Source organism: Phodopus roborovskii, unplaced genomic scaffold, assembly GCF_943737965.1.
Source record: "Phodopus roborovskii unplaced genomic scaffold, PHOROB, whole genome shotgun sequence".
Lineage (NCBI taxonomy): Eukaryota > Metazoa > Chordata > Mammalia > Rodentia > Cricetidae > Phodopus > Phodopus roborovskii.
Genome location: NW_026126636.1, coordinates 5,374,183 through 5,391,780, shown reverse-complemented (window position 1 = coordinate 5,391,780; position 17,598 = coordinate 5,374,183). Strand labels below are relative to the sequence as shown.

At 45.9% G+C, this 17,598-nt stretch overlaps 1 protein-coding gene across 1 annotated transcript; it reads right to left on the bottom strand.

The window, feature by feature from the left end:
• Positions 1-12,691: 12,691 nt before the first annotated feature.
• On the bottom strand, positions 12,692-15,361 carry LOC127238703 (E3 ubiquitin-protein ligase RNF216-like). Its single transcript, XM_051207375.1, has 2 exons — positions 15,152-15,361; positions 12,692-15,025 (listed from the first exon to the last, which is right to left on the bottom strand). Exons 1-2 carry the CDS (start codon positions 15,359-15,361, stop codon positions 12,692-12,694), a joined length of 2,544 nt encoding a protein of 847 aa, XP_051063332.1.
• Between the last annotated feature and the right edge of the window lie 2,237 nt (positions 15,362-17,598).

Genomic DNA, 17,598 nt, shown 5'->3' with positions numbered 1-17,598 from the left:
AAATGGGGAGAGGCACAAACTAGAACAGGAGTCTCTTGTGCTACCAACTGAGGGTCATACTCAGCCCCACATCTCCTTTGTCAGTGATTGGTGTGTATCAAGGGCTGGTAAACTATGCTTATTGTTCCCTGGCACAAGTTATGTGAAAAATTTAGCAACCACATATCTGATAGAGGACCTACACAAAACTTAACAGTGAAATGAACAAATGATCCAAGTAGAAAATGGGCAAAAGCTATGAACAGACATTTTATTACCAGGGACACACAGATGGCAACATCATCTGTTGCCTTGGCCATTTTGCTTGAGTTGGCTGTCAGTCACCCAAGGTGAGGAACACTGCAGAAAGACTTCGTCCTGACATCAGGACCCAGCAAAGGGAGTCCTGGCCCACAGCCATCTTTCATGGGAGCCTCAGTGAGCAGCCACCATAAATTATTATTAACCCATATAATTTTTTTAAAGCAGCATCAAACAGAGAAGCATTAAGGTGAAGGTGGGAAGTTACTGGCCAGCAGAAGAGATCTTAACTGCTATCATCTGGAGAGAGGAGGGGGGTCTGTCCCATGTTAGGGTGTGTCCCAGTCAGGTCCATACTGTCATAACCATCAATACAGCACACACACACACACACACACACACACACACACACACATACACACACACACACACACAAGAAAGGGGCCCATCTCAAAGACTTGCAAGTTTCAGATTCACAGTCGGGAGGCAAACCCCTAGTAGCTACTCAGATGCAGATGGTGGGCTAATTAGCCAGATTAGATTCACATGGCAGGATCTCTGTCCTGACAAAAAGGCTAGAAGCTGGGACATCTCCCAGCTTCTGCAGGTCTGGCCTTGTAGGCTCGTTTGCCAGGGCCCTGACCTGTTTTCTACATATTGTTCACTATTGAACTGCAGCAAAACCTTAAATTCACAAAAAAGTAAAATCACAACCCTGTCATAGAACTCAGACACAGAACACACCAGGCCAGCACAACAGATAACACAGAACTCACCAGGCCAGTTAGAGCTGAAGCAGGCAGAGGACCATGACAGGTGTAGAAAGCTGCCTACCTGGTCACCCAACCGGCTGGAGAGGAAACACACAGAAAGCAGAACTTTCCCTGGCAAAACAGAAACCAGACAAAGAAACAGTAAACATTTACCTGCCTGGCTGGAGACTTAAACCTTCAGGGATGGGGGTGGGGGGGGGCAGAGATACCTGGGGATCCCGGACGAGCCCCCAAACTTTGTGCCCAAGTCACCAATATCTCCAAAGACATCACCAGGGAGACAGACCCAGTGATGCAAATGCACAAGGTTGATTGTTCATCCAACCATGACAGGGACCCCATCAAGCTGGCGACACAGCAGCCATCATAGGAAGTGAGTTCCCTGTCTACTGCTCTCCTTTTTAAGGCAAAAATCACAGGATTACAGCAGTAGGTACTGTTGTGCCCAAGTCATGAAGATCCCCATGGAGACCACCAAGGAGATAGACCCAAAGATGCAAATGCACAAGGTTAATTGTGCATCCAACCATGGCAGGGACCCTGTCCAGCTGGCCGGTGCAGCAGCCACCAGAGGATCAAGTTCCCTGAGTACTACCAGGTTTTTAAAGGCAAAAATCACAGGGTACAGCAGCAGGTGCAGGTTGGTTTCTGATTAGTTGACATTTGGGGAACAATCAGGGCAATTTCTCAAAGTCCTATTTTGGCATGAAATACAAGTCTCAAAAACAAAAACAAAAAAATACGGGAGGGAGGAAGGAAAAAGATAGGGGACATAAAGGCAAAAGGAACACTCCATGGGGATTTTCCTCTTACTCTTCTCTCTTACACATTCTCATTGCAGTCCCCACCCCCTTGTCTTCCAATTCCAGCTTCCCCTCTCTGCCTAATCCACTCCTCCTCAATTTACCTGCAGAGAATAAAGGCCTCCCAGGGCTCACAAGGAACTCCTCACAAGTTACAATGAGACTAGGCGCAAATCCTCTTACCAAAGCAGGATGAGGCAACACAGGAGCAGGAAAGGGTTTCCCAAAGCAGGCAAGAGAGTCAGAGAAGCCCCACTCCCACTCTTAGGAGTCTCACAACACCAGGTGACACAGCCATGACAGATATTCAGGAGACTTGCTCAGTCCCACACAGGCTGCTATGTTATCACAGTCTCTGTGTGCCCTGTGAGCCCTGGTCATTTCAGTCCGGGGGCCATATTCTTAGGGCATCCTTGGCAACTCTGCCTCCCACAATCCTACAAAGACATATTTGTTGCATCTCTACAGGAAACGTAGGTCACACAGCATGATATGACAGTGTAGTAATATACCATACACATGAAAATTTAAAATGAAATGCAGAAATAAGCAGTCCCCAACAGGGCCTATGACACACACAGCTTTAATCGTAGTGCTTGGAGGCACAGGCAGATGGATCTCTGAGTGTGGGCCACACTGCTCTACCTAAGTAATCACAGGAAACCCAGTGATAAAAAAAACAAAAACAAAACAAACCCCCCAAAAAAACAAAAACAAAGCAAACAAACAAACAAAACCCTTTTAAAATAATGAATAAAAAAGAAAACTCACAGTCAGATGATAAGAATTCATTATGGAACTAAAGAGAAATTCTCAAAAGATATAAAACAAATTCCAGAGAAATAGTTTTGAACAATGTTATACAGGGTGGTTGTGGTGGCTCAGTCCTTTAATCACAACACACAGCAGGCTAAGGCAGGCAGATCTCTGAGTTCTAGCCCAGCCAGGTCTTCCTGGTTTACAATATAGCCAAGGTTAGATAGAAAGAAAAAAAAATATCTCTCTCTGTCCATATATATGTATATATACAAACATATATATGGACATATATGGATACACACACACACAAACACACATACATATATACATATATATATATATATATATATATATATATATATATATATATATATAATCTTATTTATCAATAAGGTCAATACAAAATAAACTTCTTTGAGAGTTTATCTAGCCTAGTCAGAGTGGCAAAGACCAGTAAAACAAAGACATCTTATGCTGGTGAAGAAGTGAACAAAGAGGAACCCTTACTTCTTATTTGTTGGAGTACAAACTTGTACTGTAACGCTAGAAACAATGTGGATGTTCCTAAAAGCTGACACAACATGCCTTGGTTTACAGATCTGGAATGCCAACCACTCATGTCTCAGGCAGCCGGACTGCAAGACAGAGCTGTCTGGGAATTTAGTGAGACCCCGACTCAGAAAGTAGAAGAGAAGAGATGTCCACAGGAGGTGGCTCTTCTAATAAAGGCGTCTTCCACAAAGGCTGGTGACATTTGTTTCGTCACAGGGATGAAAATGGTGGTGGCAACAACAAACAACACCTACCCATTTTCCTCTGACATCTACACCACTGTAGTGATCAATGAGTGCTGGCACAAATGGATTTTAAAGAATGCTTTGACATACTTCTGTTGTGGACTGCTTCTCAGCATTGACAGAGTACACATACAGATTTATGTTATGTGATTGCATGTGTGCCTGCAAAGAGAGTAATGGTTTAAATCAGGTGCGGGGATCCCTACCATAGCCCCCAACACACAGACTCCATTGGAATAAAATGTCTCCTTTGCTTAGTAAATATTTGGAGTGAGTGGATTTAGACCACGTGGTGGCTCACTCTAAGGGGTAGGGACACTGTATAGACCAGGTGTTCTTATCATGCAAGCACAACACACAGTCACATAGTATGAATACCTAGTAAATTCTCTGAAGCCCCCACCACAGAAGTATGTTTCAGCTTTCTTCTTTGAAATAGATTTGTGTCTGCCAGCACTCACAGCCCACTCCAGGGCTGGAGGTGTCAGAGGAAAACTAGTGGGAGGGGTGGCTGCTCTTTAAGAGGGCCTGAGTTCAATTCCCAGCAACCACATGATGGCTCACAACCATCTGTAATTAGATCTTGTGCCCTCTTCTGGCAGAACAGTGTATACATAATAAATAAAATAAAATATCTTTAAAAAACAAACAAACAAAAAAAAAAAGCATTTGTGGGAGGAAGCAGTTTGTTTCTCTCCCACCCTCTTAGTGCCACAGGTCACAATCCTTTGTCAAACTCCTTCATTAGAAGTGCCACAGTCTGGAGAACTTGTCCCTTCCCCCTTCTGTGAGGGACCTTCTATGAATCTCTTAGAATCCTCATTGTATCCTAGTTCCTCTGGCTGTGTGAATTATGGGCTGGTGATCCTTTGCTCTATGTCAAAAATCCATATATGAGCGAGTACACACCATCTTCCTCTTTTTGTTACTGGATTCTTCAAGTTCTATCCATTTGTCTGAGAATTTCAAGACTCTATTGTTTTTTTCCGCAGAGTAGTATTCCACTGTGTAGATGTGCCACATCTTCTTTATCTAGTCTTCAGTTGAGGGGCACCTAGATTGCTTCCAGGTTCTTGCTATTACAAATAGTGCTGCTATGAATGTAGTTGAGCACATGTCTTTCTTGCATGGATGTGAATCATTTGGGTATATGCCTAAGAGGGGGATTGTTGGGTCCTGTGGTAAACTAATTGTGATTTTCCTGAGGAACTGCCATACTGATCTCCAAAATGGCTGTACAAGTTTATACTGCCACCAGCAGTGGAGGAGTGTTCCCCTTTCTCCACATCCTCTCCAGCATAAGTTGTCATTGGTGTTTCTAATTTTAGCCATTCTGACTGGAATAAGATGGTATCTCAGAGTTGTTTTCATTTGCATTTCCCTGGTACCTAAGGATGTTGAGCACTTAAGTGTCTTTCAGGCTTTTTGATTTCCTCTATTGAGAATTCTCTCTTCAGTTCTGTACCCCATTTTTAAAAGGCTTATTTTCTTGAGTTCTTTGTATATTTTGGAGATGTAGGGTTAGTAAAGATCTTTTTCCGGTATGTGGACTGCCGTTTGGTCTTGTCAACTGTGTCCTTTGCCTTACAGAAGAGCTCATGGGGAGCGGGAGGGCAGTGAGTGGAGAGGGAACTACGAGAAAGAGAGGGAAGGAGAGGAAAGCATGTAGGACTAGGGAGATTGAGTCAGGGGAGGAATAGAAGAGAGAAGAGAGAGAGAACATAAAAGAGGGAGCCATTATAGGATTGAAGAGAAAACTGAACCTAAAGAAATATCCAGAGACCTACAAGACTGATCCAATTAACAATTTGAGCAACAATGGAAAGGCTACCTTAAATGCCCTTCCCTGATAACGAGATTGAGGACTAACTCATCCACCACCATGGAGCCCTCATCTAGTACATCATGGAAACAGAAGCAAACACCCATAACTAAACACTGAGTCGAACTAGAATCCAGATGCAGAGAGGGAGGACAAGACCAGGCTGGAGAAACACATAGAGACGGCTGACCTGAACAAGGAGGAGCTAACGGGCTAACCTGTCCCCAAGCCCCAATGGGCGTGGTCAGTGCAGCAGGTGCCATTGGGTGGATGCTTCACTACAATCTTGGCCACCGTGAGTAGGGAGGGTAAAATGCCAAAGTAGTTGTGAGTTTTCATCGATCGCATTGTCAAGTATAGTGTAATACTTAACTTTTGAGACGGAGATTCTCTGTGTAGCCTTGGCTGTCTTCTCAACATGTGGACCCAGCTGGACTTGAACTCAGATCGTCCTGCCCCTGCATGCTGACTGCTGGGAATTAAGGTGTGGGCCAAAACTGCCCAGCCTGCTTTGTTTGTTTGTTTGTTTGTTTTAGTTTTTGAAACAAGGTCTTTCTACAAATTGTCCTGGCTGCCCTGGAGATCTTTGTGTAGCTCAGCCTGCCTTGACCTTCACAAAGTTCCTCCTTTCCCTGATTCCTGCATGCTGGGTTAAAGGAGACAGACACCACACAGGCCCGTTTAATAGTGTCCAAAACAGTTGCTCCAGCATTTGTGATCAGTGTTTTGAGATTTCTCATTAGTTCTGTACTCCATTTGTGTTCTTTCCTTTATTCACTACTTAAACCAAGTTCCCTTTTGCATTTCTGTCTTTCCTGGAACTCTTTTGGTAGAACAGGCTGTCCCAGGACTCACAGAGGTTCACCTGACTCTACCTGTCTATTGGTAGCATTAAGGCTGTGTGTTACCAGGTCCTGTTAGGGATGCATTTTCCTGTAGTTCATTTGACAATATTTTGTTGTATATTCTAAATATTACCCAAGTCTTGCTGTGTGAGAAAACTTTACCTGTAGCAATGCAACACACAAATGTCTACTCACTATATAGGAAACCAGTGACAGAAAAAAGCAGTTAGCACCAAAGTCCAATATTGTGAACCATGAGATTTATTTGTGTTCCTCACAGGTTTTTAAGATCTTTTTAAATTATTTATTTTAATGTTCATTGAAGCTTATTTGTATGTCTCGGCAAGGGGGTCCAATCCTGTAGAACTACAGCTACTGAAATTTTGTGCTGCATTGTGTGTGTTGGGAATTGAACCCAGTACTCCTAACAGCCCAAATAATGTTTTCGCCAGTCTGAGACAAAGTTTTTCGGTGTATTCCTGGCTGTCATGGTACTCAATTAATAGACCATTGGCTTTGTCCTGAGATCTGCCTATCTTTGTTTCCTATATTCTGGGATTACATGCTTGCATACCTTCCAGCCTGCCCTCACTTCTTGATACAACTGGGTAAAACAATTAGAGTCTAGTGTAGGACCCATGTTCAGGTCATAAACATTGACTGAAGTGGACTCCATTTTATTTCATGTGTACACATGTTCATGTCCGTAGTATTTTGTATGTATTTATGTGCCATATATTCATGTAGATTGCAATTTATCTTTTTTATAAGAGAAAAAGAAACTGAGGTTGGATGGCCACATCCCCACAGTGGGGAAGAGCACTGGGGATGGGAAGAGCATGACTATTTGCGTACGTACAGCATATTGAAGCATTTAGGGACATGTTTTCTGTGTAGCTCCAGCCATCCTGGAAAGTGTCATGAAGACAAAGGTAGGAGAGATGTAAGAGAGATTGTTCTGGTTCTGCCTTTTGAGTCTTAGGATTAAAACATACCCTGTGTAAAGGAGGTTAAAATATAAGTATAAAATATTTTTCTCGAGTCGGGTGATGGTTGCCAACTCCTTTGATCCCAGCACCAGGAGGCAGAGGCAGGCGGATCTCTGTGAGTTTGAGCCCAGCCTGGTCTACCCAGCTAGTTGCAGGACAGCGTCCAAAGCCTCAGAGAAACCTGTCTCAAAAAATCAAAAAAATGTTTTGTTTTTCCTCAAAAGCCAGTACTTACTTTGCTGTCTATCCTAAAAGGGCTGACTTGGTAAAGGCATTGAAAGAGAAAGAAGTCTGTAATTTGACCACTTTCTTCTATTTGTGAACCCACAGCCCACACATGCGGTAAAATATAATTTTAAAAGTGAGAATGAGCTTCTTGGACTAGTCGTGTCTGAGGCTTATGGTTCACTAATGAGAGCAAGGCCGAGGACTGAAGGTCCATCTCCACACTTAGACATTTGTCCTATTTTGCCTGTAGCCATGACTTCCTCACATAATTTAGTCCTTCGCTTTGTCTCCTCAAGAGTGGAGATTGAATCAGAGACCAGTTCATAGTAAAAAATGGAATGAGGCGACTTATTGTACAAAATTCTTATCTCCATTCCCAATTTTTTCAAATGAAAATTTCTGGTGTCATATCGCTGGTTGACCTCAAAGACACTCTATAGCCCAGGCTGTCCTTACACTCATGGTCCATGACCCAAGTAGCTGGGATAACAGATCTGTGTCCCTAGGCCTGACTCTTAAGGAGCCTTTGTTACCATCAAGAGTGTATGCTTGTTTTTCTCATTTGAACACCTATATGCTCAAGTTGAGATTTTTGTCTATTGTTTCTTGATGTTTCTTTTTCCCTTTTGAGGCAGGGTGTCCTGTAACCCAGGCAGTCTTTGGAGCTGCTGTGTAGTCAGATTTGGTCTTCAAGTCCAGATCTTAATTTCTCTGCCTCCAAGAAAATACAAGCATGCTGAACCAACCTGGTGTGTAGAGGAATTAATAAGGCCTAAGTACTGAAATGTTTCAAAGAGCTGTCTGTTAATTGTAAAGAACATTTAGTTGGAGGTACCTGCAGGCAATTCATGTTTCAAGATTGGAGTTCAAATGAGAAGCCCAGTGTCAGCCTCTACTCTTGCTGGAGACATAACCCTGCAAGAGCTCTGAAACCAGGGAGATGGCATATCAAATCCCTATCACCAAGCCTGAGGGCCGGAGTGTTATTTTCATGGTTTACATGGGAAAATCACTTTTCACGTTTTCTCTTTTGAACAGAACACATGTTCTGTGTCAGGCTCATGACCAAATACACACAGAACAAAAGTCACGCAATATTATTTTTCTCAAATTGTTTCTTTTTTTTTTTTTTTTTACACTCTTTGCATTACCCTGGAGCTGAGTTGAGGCTGTGATGGATTCTGGAGCTTGTGTTGAGTCAGCATCTTGGGCTGAAGCAGATGATCATGAGCTGATGACTGGTGTGGTCTTCTGTCTCCCCCATCTGGGCTTGGCCAGTTTGGCCACACCTAAGGGCTTCAAATAAGAGATGTTGGTTGGTCTGGCCAATAGAGAAGGTGGAATCCTATCCTAAAAATGCTTCCACCGAGTGGAGGAGAGCTGATAATAGATGTGCTCTCTCACAAGGAAAAAATGCAATCCGAGTTACAATAAATAAATAAATGGAGGGGCTGATTTGAGAACGGTCTCTGAAACACACAACCATCACAAGCAGAGGCCATGGGAAGGAGCGCTCTTTTGGGGCAGGCAGATTTAGCATGGGGAGCCTGGGCTCCCTTCCATTGCAGTTTCCAGCCTCCTTCCTCTGCTGCCTCTGCTCCCTAGATGTCCTGTTCGTTCGGAGATTGCTGGCAGGCACAATCAATGTTAGATAAAATGGATGCCTTGTCTACTGAATTGTTCAAGGGGCTGAGTTGTGGATGAGGGCTCACAAGTGGCGGTCCCTCACAAACAAAGAGGATGGATTCTGAGTCGAGGGCAATATTCCAAGCACTGAGTACAGGAGGAGCACTGACACCCTCTGGTGTCTGAGCTGGCTGATGCTGCAAGAGGGGCTCAGCAATTGGGAAGAGCAGACCTGTCCCAGAAAGTGTCCTCATTCTGCATGAAGCTGTAAAGTCCTCTGCTGCAGCCGCTTCTCCACTTCTCCCGAGCTGAGCTCTTCCTGAAGCGGTTTTCCTCAGATTCCTATCAGAGATGGGGAAGGATTCCTGGCGGGAGCAGTTACCTGAGGGGTATCCTGATTCTGGAAGGGCTCTGGCACAGGGACATCCTGCACATCCCACAGGAGAAACACAGCCAGTGGGGGAGGGGGGTCCACCGTGAGAACCACAGACAGGGTTCCCGGTCCTTCTCAGGTCTTTATGCAGCTTGTCTGTCCCTAGCTTGTCTGTCCTTGAACCGGATCTGGAGAGACAAAGGAAAGAGGCGACCAGGAGACTCCAGGTGCTCCAGTAGGTCCCAAATTGGAAAATGCTGGATGAGAAGCCTAAAACCTGATCCTACTCAGTACCCTAAACACACAACTCCAAGGTTCAAGGACATAAGGTGGATGACTGCAGGATGAGTGGGAATACAACCCGAGATTAAGGAAACTTCCATTAGAAGGCAGAGGTTTTAAGGGGAGCTATGATGGTGAGGCCACGTGGGCACTTTGGAGTGCAGTTATCCTTCTACATTACAGATGATTCTGTACTAGGAGGGTAAGGGGGACGAGAACACAGCCTTAGACACCTTTATCACCCTTATGCAACCTGTTCCTGAGTCAAGTGGCTGCAATAATGGAAGGGCACAAGAAATGCCCGTGTGTGCCCGGTGAGTGTGCAGGTAGATGCTGGGAGATTGGCTATCTAACTGGAGGCTAGGGAGACATAGGGAGCCATGGGAGAGGATGTAATTTCATACTGTAGTCCTTCAAGCTAAATCTTTGAGCCTGCGCCATGCATGCTCCTGGATTAGGTGCCTGCACTCATTAAAATGTTCTTGCAAAACCAGGTGTTGTTCCCATGTGAACACTGCCCATTCTTCCCACTGCCTTCTTGCATCATTGAGAAACCTGTGACTTTGGAGAGACGAGAAACCGGGAGATCTTATGGACGTGGTGGACCTGAGGTATTGCAGAAGCTTGGGTGACTGGGTTCACTGGAGAGCTAGAGGATTGGTTACTTGGAAGTACAACCTCCAGTCATTTTAGACCAGGTAGAATAGGGAAGGCCTGGAGACCATGAGGTCCTGGAATCACGTGGGGATTTGGTTCCATTGTGAGACCTTTGTAGACTGGAGAAGCTGGGAATAAAAACAGAAATAGACCTGAGAAGTCCCACAGTCCCTGGTTCCTCCATTCTTAGGTCCCTGTCATCTGCTGCCCGCTTGGTAGACATCCTTCTCGGTGGTGCAGAACATTGCACAAAAGCATGGCAGGTAGACAGTACCCTGGGGTCTCATCAGCACTGACCTTCCCATGGCCCACGCTTTGCCCTCATCTGCTTCTCAGTGCTCACATCTACACAGTAACCCTGCAAACACCTCCTGCATTTTCACAGGACCTTGTGCCATCATCAGCTGGGCATAGGGTGAACTTCAATCGCCAAACATCATCAGTCTCCAGTGTGTTACCAAGCCTGTTACTCCTTAGCTCCCTCTTCCCCACCTCAAGACATCACACACAACCTATCATACACACACTTCCTTGAGTTCTCAACTGGCCAAGGAAGAAGGTTGTTTCTTCTTCCTTAGATTCAATTCTGTGTTTGCCCACTAATCCAGGGACCAGTGAATAAATGTTCTCAGACCCCAAAATCTCCAGACTCTCTGGCTCCTCCTCCCCACTGATCCTCAACTCTATTACCCACACCCACCCTTTGTTGCCACTCAGATTGCAGTCACACCCCTGAGAGTCCCTACTGATTCAATCATAACTGCTTTTGTTAGGTTTGCCATGGATGCAGGATTTGTCCATTTGTCTAGGCTAATCTGGAATTCATTGTGTTGACCAGGCAGTCCTTAATTGCAAAGAGGCTACCATGCCTTACCCTCCTGAGTTCCAGCATTAAAGTTGTGGCTAACCATGACCCCACTATGTTAAATCACTGTTCAAAAATGAATATGGAATGACAGGATTGTGTGGAAAACTGAAACTAAGAATATTGGCCCAGCCTTCCTACTGCTAAATTTTATTAGAAATTAGATCTTGATATGCTGTCCAAGTGTGTAACCTTACATTTAAATGCCAATTTTTTACATGTTTCTAGAAGTTAGGACAATTTATTGTCTCTACAGTCCATGTTGGGGCAATAGGCCTAATTGTTCTTGGGGGTGGAGGAAAAAGGATCAGAATAAGAAAGCCAGCCTACACTAACTACATATAGTAGCTCAAAATATTGCCTGGACTACATGAGACCCTATCTCCAAAGGAAAAAAAAAACCCGTAATAACAGACAAAATTGCTCCATGAGACGTTAGGTGTTCACAGGAGAATATCCACAGCCTGCTAGTAGCAGAGGGCACATGAGAGCCAGACCAGGGGCACAGACCTGCAATCCCGGCTGCTTGGATACTGTGCTAAGGAAACTGAATTTCAAGGACAGTCTGGGCTACTGAGTGACTTTGAGGTCAACCAGGGATTCAACCAGAACTTTTCAGACGTGTTAGACTAAATAATCTTTTATTTAGCATTCACAAACACTTATTTATAAGAAATTCAAGTTACATGGGTACAGTCTTTTCCACAATAGTTGAAACAGACTTCTGAAAGACCATCTGGGGCAGGGCCTTCTCCACAAGCAGGCTACAGGGACAGAGACCAGGTGTGGGCAGGAGAGGACACAGGCAGTGTGAGCACTGAGGGGACATTCTGACTTTCAGGGAGGCAGCTGTTGTCATCCTGGATGGAGCTGTGGCCTCAGCCTCTGCCTGCTTTCATTGCTAACTCCTGAGGGGACAGGTAAGCAGGCAGGAGGGCTGCTGTGACAGCTGCAGCAGCCCCATGAGGCTACCTGTGCCCTTAGAGATGCAGCTCATCCCAGGCTGGTGACAAGTGTGGTCTCCCTCAGAAAAGGAGCAGACCTGGAATAAGTGACAATTTTGAAAAAAAAAAAAGTTCTTTTATTTGATGTCAAGTGCTAGGATAATTGGCTCTCATTAGCTGGCATCCCTGGGGAAATAATTTCAACCTGATTTTCCAAGGAAGGGGACAAACTTGTGTAGCCCCCCCCCAAAAAAAAAAGTCAGGTAAAACTGTTCAAACAGGAGCAACTACACTGATAACAGAACTTGCACCACAGATGAGTCTCAGAGCCTCATGAACCTGAGCAGGTCTTAGCCTGGCCTGGGGATGCTAGGCACTAGAGGCAACTTCCCTTGGATTACAAGTGTCTGCTGGGGAGGGAATGTGGCAAATGACTAATGAGCCTGCACTTCCTGGCCTGGGCCCTTGTACTGGCTGCTAAGATGGAACAATCCAGGAGCTGTCCTCACACTGCCTGTGACAGTCAGTCAGCACCCAAGCGTGTCAGATCTGAAGGATCAGTGGTGCTTGCAAAGGAAAGTGGAGGAGGACACGGGCCCACCCTCAAGAGGGAAGCAAAGACTCCACACACAAAAGGTGACCTGGGTCCTCCTGCAGCCTCAGTGTGGCTGGATGAGGGCTTTGGGCGTCAGAAGCGATGCCACGGCTGCGGGACAAATCGCATGTGCAGGTTGTGCTCCAGGGCCCCATGCACGAGGCCAAAGTCATAGTTGACATGCACGATGGGCAGAGGTGGAAAGTACGGTGCTGGGAAGTTGATGGGGAAGTTGTGAAACGCAGGCCACACAGGTTGTTGCGGGAAAGGTGCATGCACAATGCGGAAAGCTGGCATCTGTCGGTGCAGGTGCCATGGTACAGGCCGTGGCAGGGCTCCCATATGCCGAACTTTCTTAGCTGGCTTCTCTAGTGGGGGCCCGATGGGTTTGCGTGTGTTCCCTGCATGCTTCCTTTTCTGGTCCTCTTCAGCCTTCTTTTGGATTTCCTCAATCAGCTTTTCATCATCTTCAGTGGGGTCGGTCCACAGGGAGCACCTGAAACACTGCTGGCAAGGGTATCCAGGACAGCGAGGATGCTGGCAGAAGTGTTCATAGCCATCGATAGGAAGCCGACAGAGGTAGCACATCTGGGCACCGCAGCGGCAAGACATACGGTTGCAGCCTTCGGATTTGACGAGGCCGGTCCCACACTGGGGGCATTTTCGAACGCGAGCAGCAGTCATTTTTTCCTCTATAGATGTCCGGTACTTGACCTCATCCTTTTCAGCCAGCTCTTCACACGTGAGGCCAGTGTGCTCTTTCCAGAGTCCCTGACACTTCCTACAGGTCTCCTTGCTGCAGTGAGGATTGGGGCAGCTGAACCTCTCCACATCAGCGTCCAGCAGAGCAGGGTAGCTGCACGAGGGGCAGCGGACAAGCTCCTCACCACAGGCTGCAGCGACTTCTTCTTCAGCTCTGCGTTCATAGTATTTGTACAGAACGGCCTGGGGAATCACCCTCTCCAGTTCGCTGGTGGGGAAGGAACTTGTGCAGCTGCCTTCCATGCAGCTTAGATCTGACTTTCCAGACCCGAACACCGCCTCTTGGGCATATCTGATGAGGCATTCCTTGCAGAACAGGTGAGCATCAGAACAGTGTGTCAGCTCCTCAAATGGAAACTCCCCATAGCAGCACCCACACTCAATCAGCTGTCCGTCCTGTTCATATTGTTCTCCATTCATCTTCCGGGCTAGCAAATAGTCTTCATGCTCTGCCATCTCTTTGATTTTCTGCTCATAGAATTCCCGTTCAAGCCGCACAGCTGGAAGGAGGTCGCTCAGCTCATAGGATCTACAGTGTCTAAACTGTAGATGCTTCTTTTCCAAAAGGAACATCCTCTTTTCTATTTTTATTTCACCTTGTTCAAATTTGAAATCTATGAAAGAATCCTGGATCATTTCTTTCCCCTTTGTCTGTTCTACACTGGCTTCAGGTGACAGCTCCTGCCATTTTTTAAAAGCATCAGAAAAGGCCTTCCGGGTGATCGCATAGTGTCCTTTGAACTCCTGTAGGGCCCACCTGATGTCTTTGTTGTTGAGCATCTTGAATTCAGCCATCAAGAGCTCAGCAGCTTGGAGGAAGCATCGCTTGTCAAGTGCAGTCAGTTTGGAATAGTCAAAAAAGTCTATGTTAGACAACTCCTCATCATCCTGGCTGGCAAGCAGGCTGCTGCTGGGGTGGAGAATGGTCCGGTCTTCTCTCTTTGGATAATCTGGGTTTTCCAGAAGAAAATTACAAAGTACATTCAAATCATAGTAGTTCTTCAAATGAATAAGCTCTTTGACATATCCATCTGCCACATCTGGAAATCTTGCCTCTGTTTCTTTCACTAACAGTGTAACCAGTTCTTGATCTATTGCCACAGCTCCTTGTCCCCATATGGTTTCCAAATTGGCCTCCTGAGATCCTGGCAGGGAGGAAGATGGCCCAAGTTCCTCAACTTCTTCCAGAGGAAGGGCCAGCTGAGGGGAAGCAGGGCCTGGAATCCCCTCCTGCAGGGTCTCTGAGCTTCGAAAAGCAGGCTCTGGAAAATCATGGCTCAAGATGGCAGTGCCCATTTCTGCTTCAGAATGCTGCTCCTGGGGCACAGCCTGTTTTGTTTTCTCCTGAGGCTGTGGATGCTGAGCCAGGAAGGATGGATGCTCAAGCCAGGGCCCTTCCTCCATCACCTGGTCAGCTACTGAAATAGCTGGCTCTCCAGGGTTTGATGAGAGACCTGTCCCTGAGTCTTCAGAGGGTGGGGTCTGAGCTTCCAAAGGCTCAGCCTCTGGGAAAAGAAGGCCACTGTCTTCCTGTGTAATGCCTTCCTGTTCCAAGTTGTGGTTGACAATGGTGTTTGCTGTGTGCTGACTGCTTGGCCCAGGTTTGAATTCTTTTTCGTCACTCTCAAGGTCCAGAGAATCACCATACTCATCCTGAGGTTCCTCCTGTGCCCCAGAACCAAACAGTGAGTTGTTAGAAAAGGGAAAATAGCTTTTGGTGTCTTCTGCATTGTCTGTTCTAGACTTTCCAGGCCTGTCTTCTCCCAATCGGTTCAGATCTTGCTTCTGAACACTTGGTTTGATGAGATAGGATCGGGATGTCTGAGGTTTGTCTTCTTCATGCTGCTCAGTAGCTTGGGTAACCAGCACTGGAATCCCTTCCTCATCAGAGGAATCAGATATGGTGATGGGCTCATGGCTGACACTCATCCGTCCCTGTCCCTGGTGGCAGTGAACGCTGTGGGTGGGGATGACCTCCTCTTTGTTGTTTCCTTCTGCCATTTTTGAATACCTGTATAGAAGTAGGTGATTGTTAGTACCCAGTCACGGCCATCATCTGCTGCACAGGATCTCAAGTTCAGGCTCAAAGGACAGATGTGCACACTAGCTCTTCACCAAGCCTCACACTCCTCCTATCATCAGCTTGGCTGGAGAATGAATGCCTCTACCTGAGTCAGACTACACAATCTTAATCAAGAAAACCCACAAGGTCCCCCTGCTCTCTCATTCCTCAGTTCAATAGGGACGGAATCCTGTGTCCACCTACCTTATCACTAACCCAGGTTCCCACTGCTAATGAAGCTGTACTCCAAGGACAGGACCTTAAATTGATATCCTCCTAGGACCCACACTGGCCCTGTACTTTTTAGTGTCAAACATTAGCAGACCATACCCTGTAGCCTCATTCAGTCTACAGTCCACCACCCTCATGGAAATCTGACCCAGTACCGAATGTGTTTATTGAGAAGGTATGCTCAGTAATAATTTGGGTAAAGGCTGAAAACTAACACAGACCTGAAGGATCTTCTTGGGTCTTCTGACCACATAAACTTCCAGAACCAAACATATTTGTCTTTCAGGGGTCAATAACTTCTCAAGAAATGCACCTGTACCGAGCTTGCTGGACAGAGGTTCTCCTCTTTTCTTCCCAGTCCCTTCAACCCATATTCATTCATTCATTCTCTTTCTTTCTTATTTTAAACAGAGACAGGGTCCCTCTATATCGCTCAGTATGGATCTCACTATAGAAACCAGGCATGCTTACCCCTCAGTGACTTTTCCTGTGTGTTGGGATGGAAAGTGTGGTACACATGTGCACCATGGTTCCCCCTTCTTGATGGGGATGAACCTTCTGTGCCTTAGACAACCCTGGGTGACTTCTTTTCTTCCATGTTACCAACACTCTGCCCTATCTATCTGGGCTATAGAGAGCCTCCCTCTGGTCCCCAAAGTAATGGGGAATACCACCGGGAATCCCTCCTGCAATGGAGTGCTTGGTATTAAAGGAAAATAGACAAGAGAAGACCAACAGTCCCTAGATTCAAAAGTCAAGACATCCATCGTTTCTCCTGGCTTCCTGTACAATGGTGGGCTCTGGCCTCTCGCTTTGAAGGACAGAGTGAGCAATTGCACATTAGGTGGGCACACACCTTGGGGACTCACAAGCTCTTTTGTCCCACTCTACCCTAAACCATGCAATTGTCTGGCCTTCCTACTCATATTGAAAGGATACATTTGTAAAAAAAAAAAGTCCTGAGATTACACTTGACCCAACCCCTATGTAGAAGGCCTAGAGTAGACCGCATGCTCTAAACAGACATAGCAGGCCCAGAGTTCTGCCCAAGCATCTTCCTCCCCTATGGCCTCTTTCTTCCACCAAGAGACCCTCTCCTCACACTCCCCATCCACACTTCATTTAGGGCCCCAACTCACCTGAAGACAACTAGGTTGCTGCACTTTTCCTGGACCCATTGTCTATTTGACTTCTACTAAGAATGTGGACTGGGAACTCCTCCCATCCTTTGTCTTCTCCCAACCAGAAAACCAAAAAACCTTTATCCTGACACACACTTTGGTGCAACTCAGGTTTCTTTCCCACCTTGTAAAGGCCTAATCTCTTTGGTTTTATTATAATTATTGTTATTATTACCATTTTTACCTTTTCAACACAGGAGTTTCTGTCCTGGCACTCATTCTGTAGAGCAGGCTGGCCTCAATCTCAGGGAGATCTCCTGCCTTTGCTTCCCCAATACAGGGCTTTAAGGTTGGGCAGCACCACTGTCCAGATAATTCCATCATTCTTGTTCTCTAGAACTATGTATATTGACAAGGCTGGCCTCACAACTCACAGAGATTAACTTGCTTCAGATTCCTAAGTACTGGAATTAAAAGAGTGGCACACCAGACCCTCCAGGAATTCATCATGCTTTATATCATTTTACTGATTGACAGGTTAGTTTGAAAATGCATACTAAGAAGCCAGGCAGTGGTGGTGAATGCCACTAGTGCCAGCACTTGGGATGCAGAGGCAGTTGGATCTCTGTGAGTTCCAGGCCAGCCTGGTCTAAAAGAGCTAGTTCCAGGAGAGCTACCAAAACCAGTCTCAGAATAAATACATACATACATACATACATACATACATACATACATACATACTAAGAGAAATTTGACCTTGCCTTCTTATGTGAACTCCTGGACACCCAGGACTATGTAGGGTAACCTGACCTCTAAAAGCAAAC